Raw genomic sequence first — 24279 nt, 5'->3', positions numbered from 1 at the left:
ACTAGTGGAATACAGATTTCAGAAAGTGACTACTTTTAAAAACTACACAGAACAAAAATATAAATGTAACATGCAACAATTTCAAAGATTTTACTGAGTCACAGTTCAAATAAGGAAATCAGTCAATTGAAATAAATAAATGAGGTCCTAATATATGGATTTCACATGACTGAGAATATAGATATGCATATGTTGGTCACAGGTACCTTAAAAAAAGGATAGGGACATGGATCAGAAAAACTGTCAGTATCTGGTGTGACCACCATTTTCCTCATGCAGTGCTGAGGAATAGAATGCTCCTTTGCATAGAGTTGATCAGGCTGTTGATTGTGGCCTGTGGAATTTGCTGGATATTGACAGGAACTGGAACAGGTGGTCGTACACGTCGATCCAGAGCATCCCTAACATGCTCAATGGTTGACCTGTCTGGTGGGTATGCAGGCCATGGGAGAACTGGGATATTTTCAGCTTCCATGAATTGTGTATAGATCCTTGCGACATGGGGCAATGCATTATCGTGCTGAAACATGAGGGGAGGACGCCGGGATGAATGGCAAGACAATGGGCCTCAGGATCTCGGATGTGGAGGTCCTGGGCTGACCCGTGGTCTACGGTTGTGAGGCCGGTTGGACGTACTGCCAAATTCTCTGAAAAAACATTGGAGACGGCTTAGGGTAAAGAAATTTACATTCAATTCTCTGGCAACAGCTCTGGTGGACATTCTTGCAGTTAGCATGCCAATTGCACACTCCTTCAAAACTAGAGACATCTGTGGCATTGACAAAACTGCACATTTTAGAGTGGCCTTTTATTGTCTCCAGCACAAGGTGCACGTGTGCAATGGTCATGCTGTTTCATCAGCTTCTTGATATGCCACACCTGTCAGGTGGATGGATTTTCTTGGCAAAGAGAAATGCTCACAGGGATGTAAACAAAAGTCTGCACAACATTTTAAAGAAATAAGCTTTTTGTGTATATGGGAAATTTCTGGGATCTTTTATTTCAGATCATGAAACATGGGACCAACACTTTATATGTTGCATTTATATTTTTTTCAGTATATTTGAATAAAGTTCACAGAAAGTAACTACTTTTGAAAATACTTGAATACAGATCTCAGGAAGTGACTACTTTTCTGAAACTATCAGATTGGCTGCGTTCAACTAATAGCAGGGCTGCATCTGGAACTGCATGTTGAAGATAGAATGAATAGAGCACACACAATCTCCTATACTATTGCAATTAATCTGACAGTCATATTTGAACCGTTTTGTTCCAAAACACTATATACATTATCCATTTAAAATGATATGTTTATAAAACATGTATCCATAGGTTGCCACAAGTACATACAGAGTTTAAGTGATGAATTCAATACAAGCAGAAAAAAAAGGGAAAAAAAGTGTGCCTCCAGCCCCAACCTCCCCCACTCCTGGAAACCATGTTTCCCACCCCTTCCCACCACCTAGCAACTAGGGTTGCTAATCAGTCTCCCGCCTCCTGTGCATTTCATGCACAACAGTTTCTAGGGTTTATCAAGAATGGTGTGACAAGCACAAAACATCTTGTCAGCGGCAGTCCTGTGGGCAAAAACAGCACGTGGATGAGAGGTCGAGGGAGAATGGCAATAATCGTGCAAGATAACCATCATGCCACTAACAGCCAAATAACGACGCAGTACAACGGTGGTGTGCAGAACGGCATCTGTGAATGAACAACTCGTCGGTGCTTATCATGGATGTGCTATTGCAGCAGATGACCACTCCAATCAACCAAGCGCAAGAAGAAGCAGCTTCTATGGGTACGCAATCACCAACACTGGACAATTAAAGAGTGGATAATAATAGGAGTGCACAATTGTGAGCAATAATAGTACCAACGCCTAGTTACATTGTTTAATGGATAAATCAGTTCACCTCTACCAGGGTACACTATAGCTTACCTTGCCATATGCAGTAGGCCTACCAGTCAAAAGTTTGGACAAACCTGCTCATTCAAGGGTATATATTTATTTTTAATATTTTCTACATTGTAGAATAATAGTGAAGACATCAAAACTATGAAATAACACATATGGAATCATGGAGTAACCAAGGGTGTTATACAAAATAGATTTTATATTTGAGATTCTTCAAAGTAGCCACCCTTTGCCTTGATGACAGCTTTGCACGATCTTGGCATTCTCTCAACCAGCTTCATGAGGTAGTCACCTGGAATGCATTTCAATTAACAGGTGTCCCAAAGTTAGTTTGTGGAATTCCTTTCCTTCTTAATGCGTTTGAGCCAATCAGTTGTGTTGTGACAAAGTAGGGGTATACAGAATATAGCCCTATTTTATGAAAGACCAAGTCCGTATTATGGCAATAACAGCAAAAATAAGTAAAGAGAAACGGCAGTCCATCATTACTTTAAAACATGAAGGTCAGTCAATCTGGAAAATTTCAAGAACTTTGAAAGTTTCTTCAAGTGCAGTTGCAAAAACCATCAAGAGCTATGATTAAACTGGCTCTCAGGAGGACCGCCACAGGAAAGGAAGACCCAGAGTTATTTCTGCTGCAGAGGATAAGTTCATTAGAGTTACCAGCCTCAGAAATTCCAGCCCAAATAAATGCAGAGCAGGTGAACCGATGATCTGTGATTTATTTAGAATTCAAGGCACACTTAACCAGCATGGCTACCACAGCATTCTGCAGCGATCCGCCATCCCATCTGGTTTGCACTTATTGGAACTATAATTTGTTTTTCAACAGGACAATAACCCAACACACCTCCAGATTGTGTAAGGGCTATATGACCAAGAAGGATGGAGTGCTGCATCAGATGACCTGGCCTCCACAATCACCCGACCTCAACCAAATTGAGATGGTTTGGGATGAGTTGGACAGCAGCGTGAAGAAAAAGCAGCCAAGAGTGAAGCTGGTTGAGGTGAAGCTGGTTGAGAGAATGCCAAGAGTGTGCAAAGCTGTCATCAAGGCAAAGGGTGGCTACTTTGAAGAATCTCAAATATAAGATATATTTTGATTTGATTAACACTTGTTTGGTTACAACATGATTCCATGTGTTATTTCATAGTTTTGATGTCTTCACTATTATTCTATAATGTAGAAAATAGTGAAAATAAAGAAAAACCCTTGAATGAGTAGGTGTGTACAAACTTTTGACTGGTACTGTATGTTTTGAAACCACACTATGGATTTTATCCCAAAAGCCAGAAGAGGAAGACAAGAGAAGCATTGAACTACACACACATGCTTTATCTTGGCCAGGTCGCAGTTGCAAATGAGAACTTGTTCTCAACTAGCCTACCTGGTTAAATAAAGGTGAAATAAAATAAATAAATAAAATTAAGCTGTGGCAATATATTCATTTTGACAATAGATATTCTGCAGGTTAAAGCAACTGGGATATTAGTCCATCTACTGAGGTTGGATTGAATTGATTTGAGCGTTCTGTTAAAGTTTTTGGCAATGGTTTTATCTAAGGATGGAAATATATCTATTCCCAAATATTTAAATATGTAGTGATGGTTCGGGATCTTGATAGGCAATAGAGCAGATTTTGTTCAATTTATTTTTTATTAATAGTTTTTTAACAAACCCGCTTTGCTCCAGATACCAATTTGGGTAAGTAAGTGTAGAGACTGGGCGACAGAAGTTTTGAATATAGTTTAATATCTGTGTTTATCAAAGCTAGATGGCGTCCTTAACTTTTTTATAAAAGCTAAATTAGTGCTGTATTTACATCTCTTCCAAATTAACCTTCGTGAAGAGCTGTATTAATCCTTTTAAGCAACACCAGACCTAACTGGTTCCAACATTTTAAATATCCTTCAAGAGGAATACTATCACAACCACGTGATTTGCCTTTAATCATGTTATCCAATGCCCTTTTTTAGGTCATGGAGAGAGATTTGGGCTCCCAGCAAGCCCCCTTCCTCAGTTGAGAGAAGAGGAGTTTTTATATATTTTAAAAAGGACTCAATCTGGCTTGGTGTGGATTTACAATCAGAGGTGTACAATTCTTTATAGAACCGGGATAATCTTTGGTCGATTGATATGGGATCTGATAGTAATTCACCTGATTCAGATTCGATTCTTCACGCAAAAGGCGTGGATCTGGGCCTGTTCCAGTGAAAGCAGGATTTCCTTCTCGTCGGACTCGTTAAAGGAAAAAGTTTCTTCCAGTCCGTGGTAAGCAATCGCTTTTCTGATGTCCAGAAGTAATTTTTGGACATAAGAGACGGTAGCAGCAACATTATGTATGCAATAAGTTAAAGAATAAGTTACACAAAATGCAAAAAAATAAATACAAATTGCACAATTGTTTGGGAGATTGTAAAACGTCAGCCATTTTTTTCTGCGCCATCTTAATCATCTTATCCTACCAACGGAACATTAAAAACTGTAACATCCTATGTTTCACCGAGACGTGGCTGAACAAAGAAACGGACAATATAGAGCTGGCTGGATTTTCCATGCACCGGCAGAACAGAGACGCTACCTCTGGTAAGACGAGGGGTGTGGGTGTGTGTCTTTTTGTCAATAACAGCTGGTGTGCAATGTCTAATATTAAGTCTCAAGGTATTGCTCGCCTGAGGTAGAGTACCTTATGATAAGTTGTCGACGACACTATCTACCAAGAGAGTTCTCATCTGTATTATTCGTAGCCGTCTATTTACCACCAGAAAGCGAAGCTGGCACGAAGACCACTCTCAACCAACTCTATAAGGCCATAAGCAAAGAAGAAAATGCTCACCCAGAAGCGGTGCTCCTAGTGGCCGAGGACTTTAATGCAGGCAACAGTTTTACCAAATTTTTACCAGCATGTCACATGTGCAACCAGGGGGAAAAAATCCTACACCACCTTTACTCCACACAGATATGCATGCAAAGCTCTCCCCATTTTGCAAATATGACCACAATTCTATCCTCCTGATTCCTGCTTACAAGCAAAAACTAAAGCAGGAAGTACCAGTGACTCTCTCAATCCGGAACTGGTCAGATGACGCGAATGCTACACTACAGGACTGTTTTGCTAGCACAGACTGGAATATGTTCTGGGATTCATACAATGGCATTGAGGAACACACCACCTCAGTCATTGGCTTCATCAATAAGTGCATCGATGACGTCGTCCCCACAGTGACTGTACGTACATATCCCAACCAGAAGCCATGGATTACAGGCAACATACGCATCGAGCTAAAGGCTAGAGCTTCCACTTTCAAGGAGCGGGAGACTAATCCGGAACCTAGTAAGAAATTCCACTATGCCCTCAGACGAACCATCAAACAAGTAAAGCGTCAATACGGGATTAAGATTGAATCCTACTACACCAACTCTGACGCTCGTCGGATGTGGCAGGGCTTGAAAACTATTACGGACTACAAAGGAAAACCCAGACGCAAGCTGCCCAGTGACACGAGCCTACCAGAACAGCTAATTGCCTTTTATGCTCGCTTCGAGGCAAGCAACACTGAAGCATGCACGGGAGCAGCAGCTAATCTGGATGATTATGTGATAAAGCTCTCGGTAGCCAATGTGAACAAAACCTTTAACATGTTGAGTGTAGGAGGCAGTATTTTGATGTTTGGATGAAAAACGTACCCAAATGAAACTGCCTATTTCTAAGGCCCAGAATCTAGACTATGCATATAATTGTCAGATTAGGATAGAAAACACTCTTAAGTTTCCAAAACTGTTACTGTTACTGTTATATTGTCTGTGAGTAGAACAGAACTGATATTGCAGGCGAAAACATGAGGTAAATCCAAACCGGAAGTGCTGTTTTTCCCGAAAGCTCTCTGTTCCATTGCCTGCCTTCGCTCCATTTAAAAGGGATATCAACCAGATTCATTTTCCTATGGCTTCCACATGTTGTGAACAGTCTTTAGACATAGTTTCTGGCTTTTATTTTGAAAAATGAGCGAGAAGGATCACATCGTGTCATTGTATGGCTGGGTGCCAGCAGCGTTTTGCATGCACAACAGCTTGGAGCAGACATTTTCTCTCTCTCTCCTATTGAAGAAGGTACAGTCCGGTTGAAATATTATCAATTATATATTGTAAAAAACAACCTGAGGATTGATTATAAAAAACGTTTGACATGTTTCTATGAACTTTATGGATACTATTTGGAATTTTCATCTGCCCGGTTGTGACCGCTCGAGCCTGTGGAATTCTGAACATAACGCACCAACCAAACTGAGGTATTTTGGATATAAAAATCATCTTTATGGAACAAAAGGAACATTTATTGTATAACTGAGAGTCTCGTGAGTGCAAACATCCGAAGATCATCAAAGTTAAGCGATTCATTTTATTGCTTTTCTGACTTTCGTGACCAATCTACTTGGCTGCTAGCTGTTTGTAATGTTTTGTCTGCTGAGAGAGATGTCCTTACATAAACGCTTGGTATGCTTTCTCCTAAAAGCTTTTTTGAAATCTGACATGCCAGGCGGATTAACAACAAGCTAAGCTGTGTTTTGCTATATTGCACTTGTATTTTTAGTAACTTAATTTAAATTTGGCGCTCTGCAATTCAACGGATGTTGACGAAAATGATCCCGCTAACGGGATGGGTGCATCAAGAAGTTAAACAGGTCCCCATTCACAAAGCAACTGGACCAGACGGATTATCAGGACGTGTACTCAAAGCATGCGCGGACCAACTGTCAAGTGTCTTCACTGACATTTTCAACCTCTCCCTGGCCGGGTCTGTACTACCTACATGTTTCAAGAAGACCACCATAATCCCTGTGCCCAAAGAAGCAAAGGTAACCTGCCTAAATGATTACCGCCCCATGGCACTCACGTCGGTAGCCATGAAGTGCTTTGAAAGGCTGGTCATGGATCACATCAACAGCATCCTCCCGGACACCCTAGACCCACTCCAATTCGCAAAACGCCCCAACAGATCCACAGATGACACAATCACAATCGCACTCAACACTCGCCCTTTCTAACCTGAACAGAAGGAACACCTATGTGAGAATGCTGTTCATCAACTACAGCTCAGAAATCAACACCATAGTCCCCACGTATCTAATCAGTAAGCTAAGGATTCTGGAACTAAACACCTCTCTCTGCAAATGGATCCTGGACATCCTGACTGGCCGCCCCCAGGTGATAAGAGAAGGCAACAATACGCCTGCCACGCTGATCCTTAACTTCATACGGCTGCAGGGGCAGTATTGAGTAGCTTGGATGAAAAGGTGCCCATTGTAAACGGCCAGCTCCTCAGTCTCAGTTGCTAATATATGCATATTATTATTAGTATTGGATAGAAAACACTCTAAAGTTTCCAAAACTGACAAAATATTGCCTGTGAGTATAACAGAACTGATATTGCAGGCGAACCCCTGAGGAAAATCAAAACATGAAGTGACTTCTATTTTGAAAACTCCATGTTCCATAGCCTCTCTTTGCTGGATTTAAAGGAATATGAACCAGATTCCTTTTCCTATCGCTTCCTCAAGGTGTCAACAGTCTTCAGACATAGTTTCAGGCTTTTATTTTGAAAAATGAGCCAGAACGATAACATCGCGTCAGGTGGTCACATGAGATTTGCTTGCGCAACAGAATTTGGACAGCCGTTGTTTTCCCCTCTCCTACTGTGAAAGACATTTGTGGTTGATATATTATCGATTATATATCGATTTAAAAACAACCCGAGGATTGATTATAAAAAACGTTTGACATGTTTCTGTGGACATTATGGAAACTATTTGGAATTTTCGTCTGCGTTGTCGTGACCGCTCTTTCCTGTGGATTTCTGAACATAACGCGACAAACAAACTGAGGTATTTTGGATATGAAAATCATCTTATGGAAAAAACAGAACATTTGTTGTGTAACTGGGAGCCTCGTGAGTGAAAACATCCGAAGATCATCAAAGGTAAATGATTAATTTGATTGCTTTTCTGATTTTCGTGACCGAGCTACCTGATGCTAAGTGTAGTTAATATTTTATCATGTAAATATTTATAGTAATATTTATTGTATGTAGCACTATGCTTATTCAGCAGTTGTTGATGACACTTATACCGATAGGGGGATTGCAGCAATAACAAGTTAACACTGGGGTCCCTCAGGGGTGTGTACTTAGTCCCCTCCTGTATCCCCTGTTCACCCACGACTGCGTGGCCAAACACGACTCCAACACCATCATTAAGTTTGATGACGACACAACAGTGGTAGACCTGATCACCGACAACGATGAGACGGCATATAGGGAGGAGGTCAGAGTACTGGCAGTGTGGTGCCAGGACAACAACCTCTCCCTCAATGTGAGTAAGACAAAGGAGCTGATCGTGGACTACAGGAAAAGGCGGGCCGAACAGGCGCACATTAATATCAACGGGGCTGTAGTGGAGCGGGTCGAGAGTTTCAAGTTCCTTGGTGTCCACAACACCAACGAACTGTCATGGTCCAAACATACCAAAACAGTTGTGAAGAGGGCACGGCTAAACCTTTTCCCCCTCAGGAGACTGAAAAGATTTCCTCAAAAAGTTCTACAGCTGCACCACCGAGAGCATCCTTACCGGTTGCATCACCGCCTGGTATGGCAACTGCTCGGCATCTGACCTTAAGATGCTACAGAGGGTAGTGCGAACGGCCCAGTACAAGCTTTCTGCCATCCAGGACCTGTAAATAGACAGTGTAGGAAAGCTCTTAAAATAAAAAAAATCCCTGCTACCACATGGCAAGCGGTACCGGAGTGTCAAGACGAGGGCCAAAAGGCTCCTCAACAGCTTCTACCCCCAAGCCATCAGACTGCCACCGGACAAATTACATTGACCCCCCCCCCTTCAGTTGAAGTCGGAAGTTTACATACACTTATGTTGGTCATTAAAACTTGTTTTTCAACCACTCCACAAATGTCTTGTTAACAAACTATAGTTTTGGCAAGTCGGTTAGGACATCTACTTTGTGCATGACACAAGTCATTTTTCCAACAATTGTTTACAGCCAGATAATTTCACTTATAATTCACTGTATCACAATTCTAGTGGGTCAGAAGTTTACATATACTAAGTTGACTGTGCCTTTAAACAACTTGGAAAATGCCAGAAAATTGTCATGGCTTTAGAAGCTTCTGATAGGCTAATTGACATAATTTGAGTCGATTGGAGGTGTACCTGTGGGTACATCTCCAAACTCACTGCCTCTTTACTTGACATCATGGGAAAATCAAAAGAAATCAGCCAAGACCTCAGAAAAAAATTGTACACCTCCACAAGTCTGGTTTATCCTTGGGAGACATTTCCAAATGCCTGAAGGTACCATGTTCATCTGTACAAACAATAGTATGCAAGTATAAACACCATTTGACCACGCAGCCGTCATACCTCCCAGGAAGGAGACGCATTATGTCTCCAAGAGATGAACGTACTTTGGTGCGAAAAGTGCAAATCAATCCCAGAACAACAGCAAAAGGACCTTGTGAAGATAATGGAGGAAAGAGGTACAAAGATACCTATATCCACAGTAAGACGAATCCTATATCGACATAACCTGAAAGGCCGCTCAGCAAGGAAGAAGCCATTGCTCCAAAACCACCATAAAAAGCCAGACTACGGTTTGCAACTGCACATGGGGACAAAGATTGTACTTTTTGGAGAAATGTCCTCTGATGAAACAAAAATAGAACTGTTTGGCCATAATGACCATCATTATGTTTGAAGGAAAAAAGAGGAGGCTTGCAAGCCGAAGAACACCATCCCAACAGCAGCATGGGGGTGCTTTGCTGCAGGATGGACTGGTGCACTTCACAAAATAGATGGCATCATGAGGTAGGAAAAGTATGTGGATATATTGAAGCAACATCTCAAGACATCGGTCAGGAAGTTAATGCTTGGTCGCAAATGGGTCTTCCAAATGGACAATGACCCCAAGCATACTCCCAACGTTGTGGCAAAATGGCTTAAGGACAACAAAGTCAAGGTTTTGGAGTGTCCATCACAAAGCCCTGACCTTAATCCTATAGAAAATTTGTGGGCAGAATTGAAAAAGCTTGTGCGAGCAAGGAATTCTACAAAACCTGACTCAGTTACACCAGCTCTGTCAGGAGGAATGGGCCAAAATTCACCCAACTTATTGTGGGAACTTGTGGAAGGCTACCCAAAACATTTGACCCAAGTTAAACAATTTAAAGGCAATGCTACAAAATACTAATTGAGTGTATGTAAACTTCTGACCCACTGGGAATGTGATGAAAGAAATCAAATCTGAAATAAATAATTCTCTACCATTATTCTGACATTTTACATTCTTAAAATAAAGTGGTGATCCTAACTGACCTAAAACAGGGATTTTTACTTGGATTAATTGTTGGAATTGTGAAAAACTGAGTTGAAATGTATTTGCTATGGTGTATGTAAACTTCAGACTTCAACTGGAGCCTCATTATTGTTATTCTGTTACATTTGTTTAGCCTACTTGGTAAATGTTTTCCTCTTATTGAACTGCACTGTTCATTAAGTAAGTAAATAAGCATTACATGGTAAGGGTCTACACTTGTATTCGGCTCATGTGGCAAATTAAGTTTGATTTGATATAGGGCAGGTAATCAAGGAGGTGATGAGTCCAGGTGAGTCTGATGACGGGCAGGTGCACGTAACGATGGTGACAGGTGTGCACTATAATGAGCAGCCTAGGTGACCTAGAGGCAGGAGAGGGAGCACACGTGACAGTACCCCCCCTCCCGACAAGCGGTTCCAGCCGCAGGATGCCGACCAAAATGACGATCCCGGGGTTCAGGAGTGGACCGGTCACCTCTGCTGAGGCATGGGAGCATGGCGACCTAGAGTCCCGGAGAGAGAGCACACGTGACAGTACCCCCTCTTTGGCGCGTTCGGCTCCAGCCGCAGGACGCTAACCAAAAGGGACAATCCCGGGGATCCGGAGAGGACCGGTCGCCTCCACTGAGGCGCAGAAACCTGATGAACCGGCTGAGGCGTGAGAGTCTGATGAGCCAGCTGAGACCTCCCCAGTTGCCTTGTCGAGGCACGGGAACCTGTTCACCCGCTGAGGCATTGGATGAGGCGTCGTTCTGTAACGTGTGCGCTGAGAGTCGGGAAGCAAGTTCAGGGAGTGAGTGTTTTAATAAATAAAACACAACTAAATACAAAACAAGAAACACAAACATGACACTGGAACAGAAACAATGATGCCTGGGGAAGGAACCAAAGGGAGTTATATATATATATACGGCAGGTAATATATATATATATATATATATATGGCAGGTAATCAAGGAGGTGATTGAGTCCGGATGAGTCTGATGACGCGCAGATGCCCTTAACGATGGTGACAGGTGTGTGCCATAACGAGCAACCTGGTGACCTAGAGGCCAGAGGGAGAGCACACATGACAAGTATTGATAATCCCATAGATCTAAAATAAAAAGCAGGACCCACAGGAAAACCCACCCACTGGTCACTACCCACCCAGAAGACACTCTATAAATCGTTCCAACTTCCCTGCCCCCATTTCCCCAGCCCTCCCTCCCCGGTTCCCATACCTGCACTATAATTACAGAGTTTTGGCATAATGGCAGCCTTACATATGAAATAAATTAAGCAGCATATTTCTGTTCTAATGATAATTAAATAATAACAATGTCAAACAAAATAAGTAACCAATTCAGACCTTTACAATTAGGTTAGCAGATTTTACGAGTAAGGGTGGGTATTGAAGAAGCAAGAACGGGAATGAAAACAAAAAGATGATAACAGATACGCAACCCTTAATGCATAAACAGTAAAAAAAAATGGGATAGCTGTGTTGTTTCTTTGGCTATGCCGGATTAAGTGATATGACATGCTATTCTATAAAATCATTTCTCCGTAATTAATATTACCTGATTGAGCTAATCATGTAAATGTAATTAACTAGAGAGTCGGGCACCACAAAATAATATTTATAGAGCTGTTATCTTCCGAATAAACTCTTAAAGACCTAGTAATATTTTACATCAATAGCAGTCAATATTAATCGTCATCTTACTTCAGTCTCATCTGAAAGTTGTAAATTCTTGGTTATCTGCACGAACCCTGGCTAACAATTTGAATCAGCAATACAAAATTGGGTTTAATCATTTATTTACTAAATACCTAATTAATCACACAGAATTAGACATACACATAATTAATTCATAACTTGATTACAAATTACGTCATAAAGGAAAAAGGTCCCTAGCGGGCGGAACAGATATGACAGTTGGTTACACAAAAGAAAAGGGGCTGGGTTTGAGTGAAGGAGCGGGAAGACTGAGGAACAAAGGCCGATGCTGTGCTATCGTAAATACAGTATCTTATGCATTCTAAATTACCGGCCATTTGGAAAAGGAAAATGCAATAAACATTTACTCTGAGCTGCGCTTCGGTAGGTTGGTGGTAGATAGAAGGCCGTGTTGCCCAACCGATTCTTTGAAGAATGTCTCTGGTTGTCAATTAAATACGTTGTAGTAAGTTGTAGTGTGATAGACGGGATACTCTGTCTGTTCATTCCTAACCCTCGTTTGCATCTGCTGTTGCTAACTAAATGACTAGGAGGTATCACTTCTGTAGTGAATCAGAGTTCAAAGTTCATACCATTCGCAACCAAAGCTCACGCTGATGCTTCGTTCTGTAGTTATTATCTGAACCATTCTGACATCGGACCGTCGTCCTACATCCTCGGAACAGGAGGTTATATTGTCGTCAAGGGCTTATATAGGAAGGGAGAGGAGGGCATGTTTGAAAAGTTTTATAGCCCATGTCCCTTCACAGGGGCGGGCCACTGATTGAGCGCAGCCCTATTTTATGAAAACCCAAATCTCACATTTTAGAAGCTAAAATCACATTTCATCCCATCACGAATAATTTCATATTCAAACATTTAAATTGAACAACAATTCCATGTGAATCCGATAACTCTGATGTATAGACTTTCCACTGTAGAGTTTGTCATTTTATCATTGATGAGAATGTCTCAGATGACAACCGAACTGACATCATATTCATTAAGTACCACCGCATATGTTCAATGGGTCAGATTACCAGAATATAGTTAATTTCCCCCCAACTTCTGATGTTCCCAGAATCTCTATGTTAACCAAGGGGTTTGCAAATGTAACCTCAGTAGGGTAGAGAGAGGAAAAAGGGGGGAAGAGGTATTTATGACTGTCATAAACCTATCCCCCAGGCCAACGTCATGACAGCTGTATGATCCATATATTGTCCATTGTTCATTAATTGGCATGGTGTCATCACTATGTAAATGTCCTGGACGAAAGGCAATATAAAAATTATAACAAGTTCAATGCTTAGCAATACTAGTAATATCGTTCCTTGAACCCAAACATGAGGGGTATCCTCATCATTTTCTTATGCTGAGATAACCGGATGTTCGTGCCTGACGTGGTCCGCTCCACGGTCCTGGACTGGCCTGCCACCCGGGTTCCCGCCGGATTCTGGCTTTTTGCGATAATGCTTTTGGTGGCCTACCATGGTCCCTGACGTCTCCGCATTTGTCGTCGCTTGCACAGTGTGTGCACAAAACAAGACTCCTCAACAAGCTCCAGCGGGGTCTCCTTCAACCTCTGCCTGTCACTCACCATCCCTGGTCCCACATCTCCCTGGACTTTGTCACCGGTCTTCCCCCATCTGATGGCAACACCGCCATCCTGACTGTGGTGGATCGGGTTTCCAAAGCCGCCCACATCATTCCTCTCCCAAAACTATCCTCAGCCAAGGAGACGGCCCAGCTCATGGTGCAGCACGTCTTTCTGGATCCATGGACTGCCGGTCGACATGGTCTCTGACCGGGGCCCTCAGTTCTCATCTCGGTTCTGGAAGGCGTTCTGCACCCTCATTAGGTCATCGACCAGCCTGTCCTACGGATTCCACCCCCAGTCCAACGGCCAGTCGGAGCAAGCCAACCAGGATCTGGTGACTACTCTGCACTGCATGGTCTCCGCCAACCCCACCTCCTGGAGCCAGCAGCTGGTGTGGGTTGAATATGCCCGCAACACCCTTCCCTGCTCTGCCACGGGCTTATCTCCTTTTGAGTGTTCCCTGGGGTATCAGCCCCCGCTCTTCCCCAAGCAGGAGGAAGAGTGTGTCATGCTTTCTGCCCAGATGTTTGTCCGCCGCTGTCATCATACCTGAAGGAGAGCCCGGTCGGCTCCATCGGACCCCGGCTCCCCGGCATCATCTTGGGCAGAAGGTATGGCTATCCACCAGGGAACTGCCCTTCCGGGTGGAATCCCACAAGTTCTCCCCCCGGTTTATTGGCCCATTTCCCACCGCCAAAATGATTAGCCCCTCAGCTGTTTATCTTCTGTTGCCACATACCCTTCGTATACATCCCACCTTTCATGTGTCCAGAGTTAAACCCATGTCTTTGCAATTGTCTCCACCTCCTCCAGATGTCACCAATCTTCCCCATTATCCCATGTGTATTTATACCTGTGTTCTCTGTTTGTCTGTTTGTCTGTTGCCAGTTCGTCTTGTTTGTCAAGTCAACCAGCGTTTTCCATCTCAGCTCCTGCTTCTCCCCAGTCTCTCTTTTTCTCACCCTCCTGGTTTTGACCCTTGCCTGCCCTGTCTCTGTGCCCGCCTGCCTGACCACTCTGCCTGCCCCTGACCCTGCCTGCCGTCCTGTACCTTACCTTCAAGCATGATACTTTTAACCCTATCCCAAAACTTAACCCTTACCTTAACCATTCAGAAATAGTAATCTCATGACTCTTGATCAGAAGGTTGTCTGTTCGATCCCAGTCGTGAACACTGTTCTTTTATTTTTATTAGAAAAAAATAATATATACTGTATATGTTTTTGTACTTTTTACCACTTTTTCTCCACAATTTTGTGATTTCCAATTGGTAGTTACAGTCTTGTCCAATTGCTGAAACTCCCGTACGGACCCGGGAGAGGCAAAGGTCGAGAGCCATGCGTCCTCCGAAACATGACTCCGCCAAGCCGCTCTGCTTCTTGACACACTGCTCGTTTAACCCGGAAGCCAGCCGCACCAATGTGTCAGAGGAAACACCGTACAGCTAGTGACCAAAGTCAGCGTGCATGCGCCCGGCCCGCCACAAGGAGTCGCTAGAGTGCAATGGGACAAGGACATCCCAACCGGCCTAACCCTCCCCTAACCCAGACGACGCTGGGACAATTGTGCACCGCCTCATGAGTCTCCCAGTCGCGGTCGACTGCGACACAGCCCGGGATCGAACCCGGATCTGTAGTGACGCCTCTCGTGCTGCGATACAGTGCCGCTGTGGAGGCATTTTGGGGTTTTAACCCTATCCCGAACCTTAACCCTTACCTTAACCATTCAGAAAGAGTTCCTAAACTTACACCTTAACTTCAACATTTGACATTTGGAGAAATGGAACGATAAAGAGCAGCAGGAGTCAACCCAGGGTGTGAAAAACACTTTGGAATTTTACATTTTGAGCAATATTGAAATTTAATGTTTGGAGAATGTGGATGAAGTTAGACTGTGAGAGTTTGTTGGTATTACCTTATGACTCAGACATTATGAAAATATATTTGTTTGTAATTTTGAAGCTGCAAAAGTGGTCTAATCTAATGTTGAGGTGATTCCATGTCCCTTGTGTATTTAATTATAGGCTATAGGCTACATTAAGATTAATATCTAAGAGCCCTCAAAACCATGTGCTTATGATCATATATTTCAAATAATTTGCATGTATTCAAATACATTCAAATATTGTTTAGTTTTCTGGTACTGTATTTAAATATCAAAGAAAATAGTTGCCTTTTAGTTTAAACTCTATATAAACTACAGTATATTCGACTACCATGAGTATTTGAAAAGTTGGTATTTTCAAATAAACTACAAAATGCTAAGAAAATGTGCCCAGGTCTGCTGGAAACAAACACGATGCAAGATAAATTAGTACCACTACATAGTTTGAATGGGAAGTGCCCTCTGCCTGGGAGTACAGGTCTCTTACACCAACAACATGCTTGCACGCACATAGATAAAAACATGCTTCCAAACACACACACCAAAATAGAGCAGAGAGGTCAGACAGTGAAACATGAGGGTATTAATGTGGGGTAGTCAGTCACATAGGGCCTCAGACCAGACACACAGCAGCACAGTAATGTCTGATGCGCCTCTCTCTTATCATCACATAACAAGCTAAAGAGAGTCTGAGGGTTGGTGTGTGTCAGCCAAGGTGATTCATCATGGCAGCTGTGGAAAATTTGTCTGAATTACTGTGGAAATGAGAGTATGTTTTCACAGCATGTCCAACAGCAGCTATTGCGTCTATGCATGCCACAAACAGTGTTAGCTTTCTGAGCTTAAACTTAGACCTTAGGTCCAGGATCTACTGCAAGTCTTCACAGGTATGGTTGCATGTTCATTTATTGTGTGGATGCGTGCATATGTTTGTGTATGTGTGTGTGTGGGTGTACAGTAAGACTCACCATAACCATAAGTGGTCTCATCCAGGGAGGTAGGAGAGGTGTGAAAGAGGTTTTTAATAGGGCAGCCATCCACATCCAGCCGGGGGAGGGACACTGCATTCTTGATGATGGGGGAGATGGGAGGGGGTGGCGGAGACAGGTCCTTCGACCCCCCCCTGGGATGCTCTGGTGTCTTCCGAACATGCCGGAGGGTCCGGGAGAAGAAAGCCCCGATCTTGTTGTCAGGACTTGTGACGGAATCATCATCCTCCTTTCCGTTGGCGGCCCCGCCATGATTGCTAAGGAACGAAGTGTCCCCGAACACGTCCCCTCCGCGGCCCACATGCATGGTGTGACGGAAGTCTCCCAGCGGAGGGCTGATCATGTCCAAGGTGAGGTCACCCTTGAAATGACGTTTACCCTGAGAGCCGGCCACCAGGCCCTTCAGGCCAGGGATCTTCCCCAGGTTCATGGTTATGGCCAAGGGTAAGGTTCTCTAAAAAAAATACAAAAATCCCTTTAAATCCACTAAAAGTAGGGATGGAAAAGGAATTTAAATATCTTTGGTGAAAGATTTGCTCCAGAAATTCTCAAAAGTAATGATCATGTAAGTTTAGGTTTTTAATAGAATTCCACCACCAGGTCTTGTAGGGTCAACCTCGGTAATGGAGACGTCTATTGTATTCTCTTGTTATCATGTGCTGTTTGCAATTTCAGTCCCATTTTCTGCTGTTTGTTGTCATCCATATCCAGCTGGATTAAGTCGAGAGAAATTAAGTCGAGAGAAATGGAGGGAAAAAGTATGCAGCTCGGTTCCTGGAATTCACTGCCAGTTTGAGTGTGGTCAGAGACGCTATGCTCTACAGTTGTTTTAGGCTTTGGGTTTTTAAAACATCAGCTCAGGAATAACCCCAGTTCTAGCTGCAAATATCCCTCCTGTGGTTGTACACTGGAACCATTTATTAAAAGAAAGCACAAAAAATGTATTCAATTCTCCGCCTAGAAGAGGCTCAAATGCAGCTATAACAGTCCAGTAACCCTGAGGGGATTTTTTTTTGCTAGAGACTGATTTAGTGTATAGATGTAAAACCAGGTAGGAGATCTGGCAGAACACATCACTATCTGGAACATTCAGTCATAAAGTAATTGGATCAGGTTTTTCTACAGACCCTTGCCTGCTGTTTGTCATCAAAGTTCCGGGTTTCAAAGTCCACTGTTCTAGAACCTTCTAAATGTAGACCACAGTGACTCTCCTGTCACTGCCCTCGAGAACAAATTAAATGTAAGTATGTTTTAATTGTCTGAGAGTTTCAGGGTATTTTGTCTCTCTCTCATCCTGTGTTTTGTTACAACATGAGTGCGTGCTACTTAATCAGATCACATATTTCCCCAAAATACTTTTGCAAAATCTCTATAAAAGCAGAGCAGAGACCCTCATTCAACACTTACAACTGATCTGACCAGAAGCCCCAAATCTTGTTTTCAAACATGCAAAGTATGTTCCACTAGAAAAAAAACATACTGTTCTATTTTTAGCCCAAAATTCATAAAATACTGACAAATGTACTGATAAGAAAATCACTTAGCTGACTTTGATTGCACAAAATACCCCAGTAAGTCAACACTGGCAGGCGGTATGCAAATAATGGACTTTTCCTTTGTTATCTTTAGCCAGCAAAATAATGGATATTGCTTTCTGTAATAATTTGATAGTGTAACGTACACTGACAAGGTGTTCTTGTTCTTTTAAGAGCTTTCCATTACTGAGGCCCTCCCACGAGCGATAGCCTGTCTTTATTAATGACTTGGAGCAGACCTCTGAATGGGATTGCGTCAGGGTTAAAGCAGCCTTTTAATTTGCTCCTGACCACAGTCCCAGGCCCTCTCCTTTAGGTCTCCACTGGCTGGCGTTTTAAGAGGGGCAGCTGGGAGCAGCACTGAGGGAGGAAGCACACCTCATACCACAGACTGGAAAGAGAGAGAGCGAGGGAGAGGAGTCGGGAGAGAGATAGAGAGCAGTACCAGGGGTCTACTTACCAGACCAACAGACTTCTATTAGGTGTGATGTTGAATTTGAGATAGTCTTAACCTCTCAAGAGCATGAACCAGACACTCATAACCAGACTTCATATACTTACAGTTCAAGCCACCACCTCAACATCTCTGACTAACTCTCCTATGTGACTGTGAGCTGCAGAGTCAAAAGCAATCATGCACTGCTCAGCTTGTGTGTGAATGTGAAGCAAAGCAGATTCTCTCTCATGGTTGAAAGAAAGAGAAAGAGAGCGAGACTTTTTGACCTCTCGTCTGACTCCCGCAGACACAGCTGGAGCCCGAAGGTTTATCCCCACACGTCTTTAAGGAACGCTCCTAGATGTCTCCTACACGTTCCAGCATCCCCCCATGCCCTGCTCTGTCCTCCTCCTCTCCTTCTGATCCTTTGTTTTCAGAGTTACACAAATCCAGCCGCCCACACTCCAGGCATCTGATAGAGCAGGGCTGAAAATGAGCACCAGTTGGTTTCAGAAAAAATAACAAAAAGAGAAGACTCTAATAAAAGGTAATACGTTTAATGCAGTAATCCGGGCGGCTGTCTGAGTTTTCAGAAGGAAAAAGGGGGGTCTCCTCAGGGGATTGGTTGTAGCCTGGATGAGCCCCTAATCCTGGATCTCTTCTTCCCCTCGCCTGTCCGTCAATACGTTTTTGGGGCTCTCTCCTCCCTCTTTCTGGGCTGTGTCCTGGCACTGACGCTCCTCTCTCTGGGTCTGTGCTGGTCCTCTCCACCAGGCCTGCTGGTTATCTGCTGGTTATCTGGGTCAGAGAAGCTACCTTGGCCTCACTCTTGAACATGCTGTCTGTTGTGGGAGAGAGAGAGGGGGAGACAGGGAGTTAGAAATGGTGGGTCATGGTACCGGTATATACAGTTGAAAGTCAGAAGTTTACATACACGTATGTTGGAGTCATTAAAACTTAAAACCACTCCACAAATTTCTTGTGAACAAACTATAGTTTTGGCAAGTCGGTTAGGACATCTACTTTGTGCATGACACAAGTCATTTTTCCAACAATTGTTTACAGATAGATTATTTCACTTATAATTCAGTGTATCACAATTCCAGTGGGTTTACATACACTAAATTGACTGTGCCTTTTTACAGCTTGTGAAATTCCAGAAAATTATGTCATGGCTTTAGAAGCTTCTAATAGGCTAATTGACATCATTTGAGTCAATTGGAGGTGTACCTGTATTTCAAGGCCTACCTTCAAACTCAGTGCCTCTTTGCTTGACATCATGGGAAAATCAAAAGAAATCAGTCAAGACCTCAGAAAATCTGGTTCATCCTTGGGAGCAATTTCCAAATGTCTGAAGGTACCACGTTCATCTGTACAAACAATAGTACGCAAGTATAAACACCATGGGACCATGCAGCCATCATACTGGAGGAGATGCGTTCTGTGTCCTAGAGATGAACGTACTTTGGTGCTAAAAGTGCAAATCAATCCCAGAACAACAGCAAAGGACCCTGTGAAGATGCTGGAGGAAACAGGTACAAAAGTATCTATATCTTCAGTAAAACGAGTCCTATATCAACATAACCTGAAAGTCCCTCAGCAAGGAAGAACCCATTGCTCCAAAACCACCATAAAAAAAGTCAGGCTACGGTTTGCAACTGCACATGGGGACAAATATCGTACTTTTTGGAGAAATGCCCTCAGGTCTGATGAACAAAAATATAACTGTTTGGCCATAATGGGCATCATTATGTTTGGAGGAAAAAGGAGGAGGCTTGCAAGCCGAAGAACACCATCCCAACCGTGAAGCACGGGGATGGCAGCATCATCTTGTGGGGGTGCTTTGCTTCAGGAGGGACTGGTGCACATCACAAAAAAGATGGCTCATGAGGGAGGAAAATTACGTGGATATATTGAAGCAGCATCTCAAGACATCAGTCAGGAAGTTAAAGCTTGGTTGCAAATTGGTCTTCCAAATGGACAATGACCCCAAGCACACTTCCAAAGTGGTGGCAAAATGGCTTAAGGACAACAAAGTCAAATTATTGGAGTGTCCATCACAAAGCCCTGACTTCAATCCTATAGAAAGTTTGTGGGCAGAACTGAAAAAGCGTGTGCGAGCAAGAAGGCCTTCAAACCTGACTCAGTTACACCAGCTCTGTCAGGAGGAATGGGCCAAAATTCACCCAACCTATTGTGAGAAGTTTGTGGAATGCTAACCCAAAACATTTAACCCAAGTTAAACAATTTAAAGGCAATGCTACAAAATACTAATTGAGTGTATGTAAACTTCTGACCCACTGGGAATGTGATGAAAGAAATAAAAGCATAAATAAATTATTCTCTCTATTATTATTCTTACATTTCACATTCTTAAAATAAAGTGGTGATCCTAACTGAACTAAGACAGGGAATTTTTACTAGGATTAAATGACAGGAATTGTGAAAAACTGAGTTTAAATGTATTTGGCTATGGTGTATGTAAACTTCCGACTTCAACTGTCGGTAAGACACACATAGAAATATAATGAAAGATAAATCATCTGGCATTTGGAGTGCAGCTGGTACTGACAGTTGTTTTCATTGTGCAGCTGGTACTGACAGTTGTTTTCAAAGTGCAGCTGGTACTGACAGTTGTTTTCATAGTGCAGCTGGTACTGACAGTTGTTTTCATAGTGCAGCTGGTACTGACAGTTGTTTTCATAGTGCAGCTGGTACTGACAGTTGTTTTCATAGTGCAGCTGGTACTGACAGTTGTTTTCATAGTGCAGCTGGTACTGACAGTTGTTTTCATAGTGCAGCTGGTACTGACAGTTGTTTTCATTGTGCAGCTGGTACTGACAGTTGTTTTCAAAGTGCAGCTGGTACTGACAGTTGTTTTCATAGTGCAGCTGGTACTGACAGTTGTTTTCATAGTGCAGCTGGTACTGACAGTTGTTTTCATAGTGCAGCTGGTACTGACAGTTGTTTTCATAGTGCAGCTGGTACTGACAGTTGTTTTCATTGTGCAGCTGGTACTGACAGTTGTTTTGGTTTGTACTCCACATTTTTTCCACTCCTTTTCCTGCCACTACCCAAGTAGTAACTATATAATAGTTTCTGTTTGACTGTTATTCTACTGGCTAAACATAACACAAAACTCCAAAATTACACAAGCTGAGTATTAAGGGGGTTTCCTGAATATCTCTCTGGTAGGCTACATCCCAGAACCATCCATCCAATCCACCCTCTCCACCATGTAGCTGCCATACCTGTGAGCCAAGGTGAGGGATGGTGGATGTTCACTGACTGGTCTGTGAGGTATGGTATGGCAACATTCCAAATGGCACCCTATTACTTATATAGGTCACTACTTTTGACCTGGTCAAAAGTAGTGCACTATGTAGTGAATAGGGTTCCATTTGGGACGCACTGTAGATGGAGAAGCCATCTACACTGTAAACCGGAGAAGCCAGGCTCTAATAGGAGCCGTGTGTGTGAACACATTCCTGGGAGCAACATCACTGGACTCTCTCTCTCCATTACAACCATCACATCAGAGAGAGAAGAAAAGAACCCAACCACATCCCTGATTAGAAACACCTTAAGGTCTGATCCCGCTTTCCTTCTCTGAGTCTGGCTGTGTTACAGTACTATATGAAGATCTCATGCAAAAAAAAACACATGGCTAAATCAATGGACTGGAGAGATACTGTACTGTACTCTCAATCATCTTTTATTGAATCGAATGAGTCAGGATTTTATACAGAATTATGTTTTGTTGGGTGTACCAACCAGCATTTGACCCCTCTCCTCCTTTCCAAACTCCGGTCCTATTGTAAGTCCCTTACTCACTAACTAAGTTAACCAGGTGAACAAACATACAAGATAAGGCTGCATTTTTCACTCCCCCACCACATCCAAATAATTTATCTTCCCCTTAGCTGTGCTCTATTTGAATCCAAGGAAAATAGAGCAACACTTCCCCTAAGCCAATCATTTTTTAATGCTTCTTCAACAAACATCCATAGGCTCTTGAAGCATCTATCCTTCCTTCATCCTTTGTCCTCCTTTTCCCTCCTTTCAGCGCTCTCTCCCGTCCCCCTCATTCTCTCTCTACCCCTCTTTCTCTCCATTTGTCATTTGCCATGCTGTTGTGGACAGACTTTGAGGGGGTCAGGAAAGGAAAAAGGAATCAGTCAGGCCCATTTGGTGACATTGACAGGTCATGTACCCTCTACTCTTTATGTGTGGAAACCAAGACACCAACAACAAGTAGCCTCAGGTGTTAAAACAGACAGTTCATCCATACTGGGAGTTCACACCTTCTAAACTAAACTCTTTCCTGGTTGCGTCAATCAAAGATGGTGGATAAATGAAGATAGTTCACTCAGGCCGTTTGCCATTGAATTATTTTCTGTCCGCTTAACGGGATGGCTCTCCCATAGACACCAATGAGATAGCATCTGGGTCTGGTCTGATTAGGTCATTGACTTCAATGTAACCAGAACAAAACCTGAGAGTGGGGTGTCTCGCTTCCTCTTCAGACTCTGGCGTCAATGACACGGGTCACATTGGAGGAATGTGGGGCACAGGTACAAAGGTCTAGAGTTCAAATAAAGGAATCACATTGGATGAGGCCAACAGGGAAGGAATGCCCCAACTCTACATTCCAATACCTCATCATCAGGTTCTGATTCTAAGTGTTTGCTTGGTTATTCTGGTTCAATATGCATGAGTAAGGCCGGCGGCAGGCCAAAATTGAAAAATAAAAATCAATAGAGGTAAACAGGTCTACTGCAGCCATGCGTGAACAAGAGTAGATCCATCAGACCTGCCTGGTGTTGGAGGCAGAGCACCAGGAAAACATTGCTATTATCACAGAGCCTGCTCTCTCCATTGATCTGCCTTGTGTGTGAAGCTAACAAGCTCTCCAATCAATTGTATTGGCTGATCTCCCTAATGAGGTCAGAGTAATGAGAGCTCTGTTATGTGGTGTTGCTACCCTTGGCATGTGGAGCAGGGGCTGCATCATTAACTTGTCAACATGTGAGTCAGGGGTTCCCCTATGGTGTTCTGTTAAACAAGTCATTTTAATGAATAGTTGAATCCTCAATGGTAAATGTTCTGATTCCCCCCATAAAACATCTGATGAGCATAAGCAAAACGAAGAATACAGGAGAGGATAGATTCATATAATTTGTGGACAATATTTTTGATCTGCTAAGACCTAAGCATAGACCAGTGATATATTGCAACACAAGCAACCCTAAATATAATGCAGGACAGATTATGTTTCATGCCAAATGATCTATGGACAGTCACCCTCAAAACTTTTACCACAATAACAAATGTGCATGTTAGGATACAGCGAGGCTACAGAGCCATAGAACCGTATACATCAGCAGCCTATGGCTCATAATTTCAGTTATCAAATATGATGACTTGATTGTGAATAGACAGTAAGACAACATTAAACAATTGAACAACAAAAAAAGTGTTCCTCCATACTTTACTTTCAGTTGACACAAGAGTATATTGATATTTGAGAGATTGCATTTATAGAAGACTAATTAATAGCTTTAATATTTATTCAAATAGCCTAATGAAAGAAGAGGCTACGAGAGGAAAATAAAACGTTGAGTGTAAAGAAAAACTTACCTGGGCAAGTAGACTAAGAGCCGTTCACGCAGATGGGATACGATTAAAAGAGCGTACTTTTTATGATAATGCCAAAAATCCGTAATTATGATGAAGTATCATGATGTATTGTGAGTTCTAGTAGCCGGTCTTGTAACCGGACAGTACGTTTAGCGCGTTCAGCTTCAGCAGAATGAGCTTGAGTAGGCGGTGAAGA

At 42.8% G+C, this 24279-nt stretch overlaps 1 protein-coding gene across 2 annotated transcripts in view; it reads right to left on the bottom strand.

Annotated features, from left to right (window-relative positions):
* Positions 1 to 24279, bottom strand: part of LOC135523703 (cdc42 effector protein 1-like) — a 27919-nt gene extending 3640 nt beyond the window's left edge. The window contains exons 1-3 of one of the 2 annotated variants that reach the window (XM_064950538.1): positions 24084 to 24279; positions 18569 to 19285; positions 16452 to 16926 (exon numbers count right to left, since the gene is read on the bottom strand). In XM_064950538.1, the coding sequence (XP_064806610.1) occupies positions 16452 to 16902 (451 nt within the window). In that variant the 5' untranslated portion in view covers positions 16903 to 16926; positions 18569 to 19285; positions 24084 to 24279. The remainder of the gene's footprint in view (positions 1 to 16451; positions 16927 to 18568; positions 19286 to 24083) is intronic. The other variant, XM_064950539.1, reaches the window with a different exon arrangement.

The sequence above is a fragment of the Oncorhynchus masou genome, chromosome 31, assembly GCF_036934945.1.
Source record: "Oncorhynchus masou masou isolate Uvic2021 chromosome 31, UVic_Omas_1.1, whole genome shotgun sequence".
NCBI classification, from domain to species: domain Eukaryota; kingdom Metazoa; phylum Chordata; class Actinopteri; order Salmoniformes; family Salmonidae; genus Oncorhynchus; species Oncorhynchus masou.
This window is presented reverse-complemented; position numbering and strand designations above follow the sequence as displayed.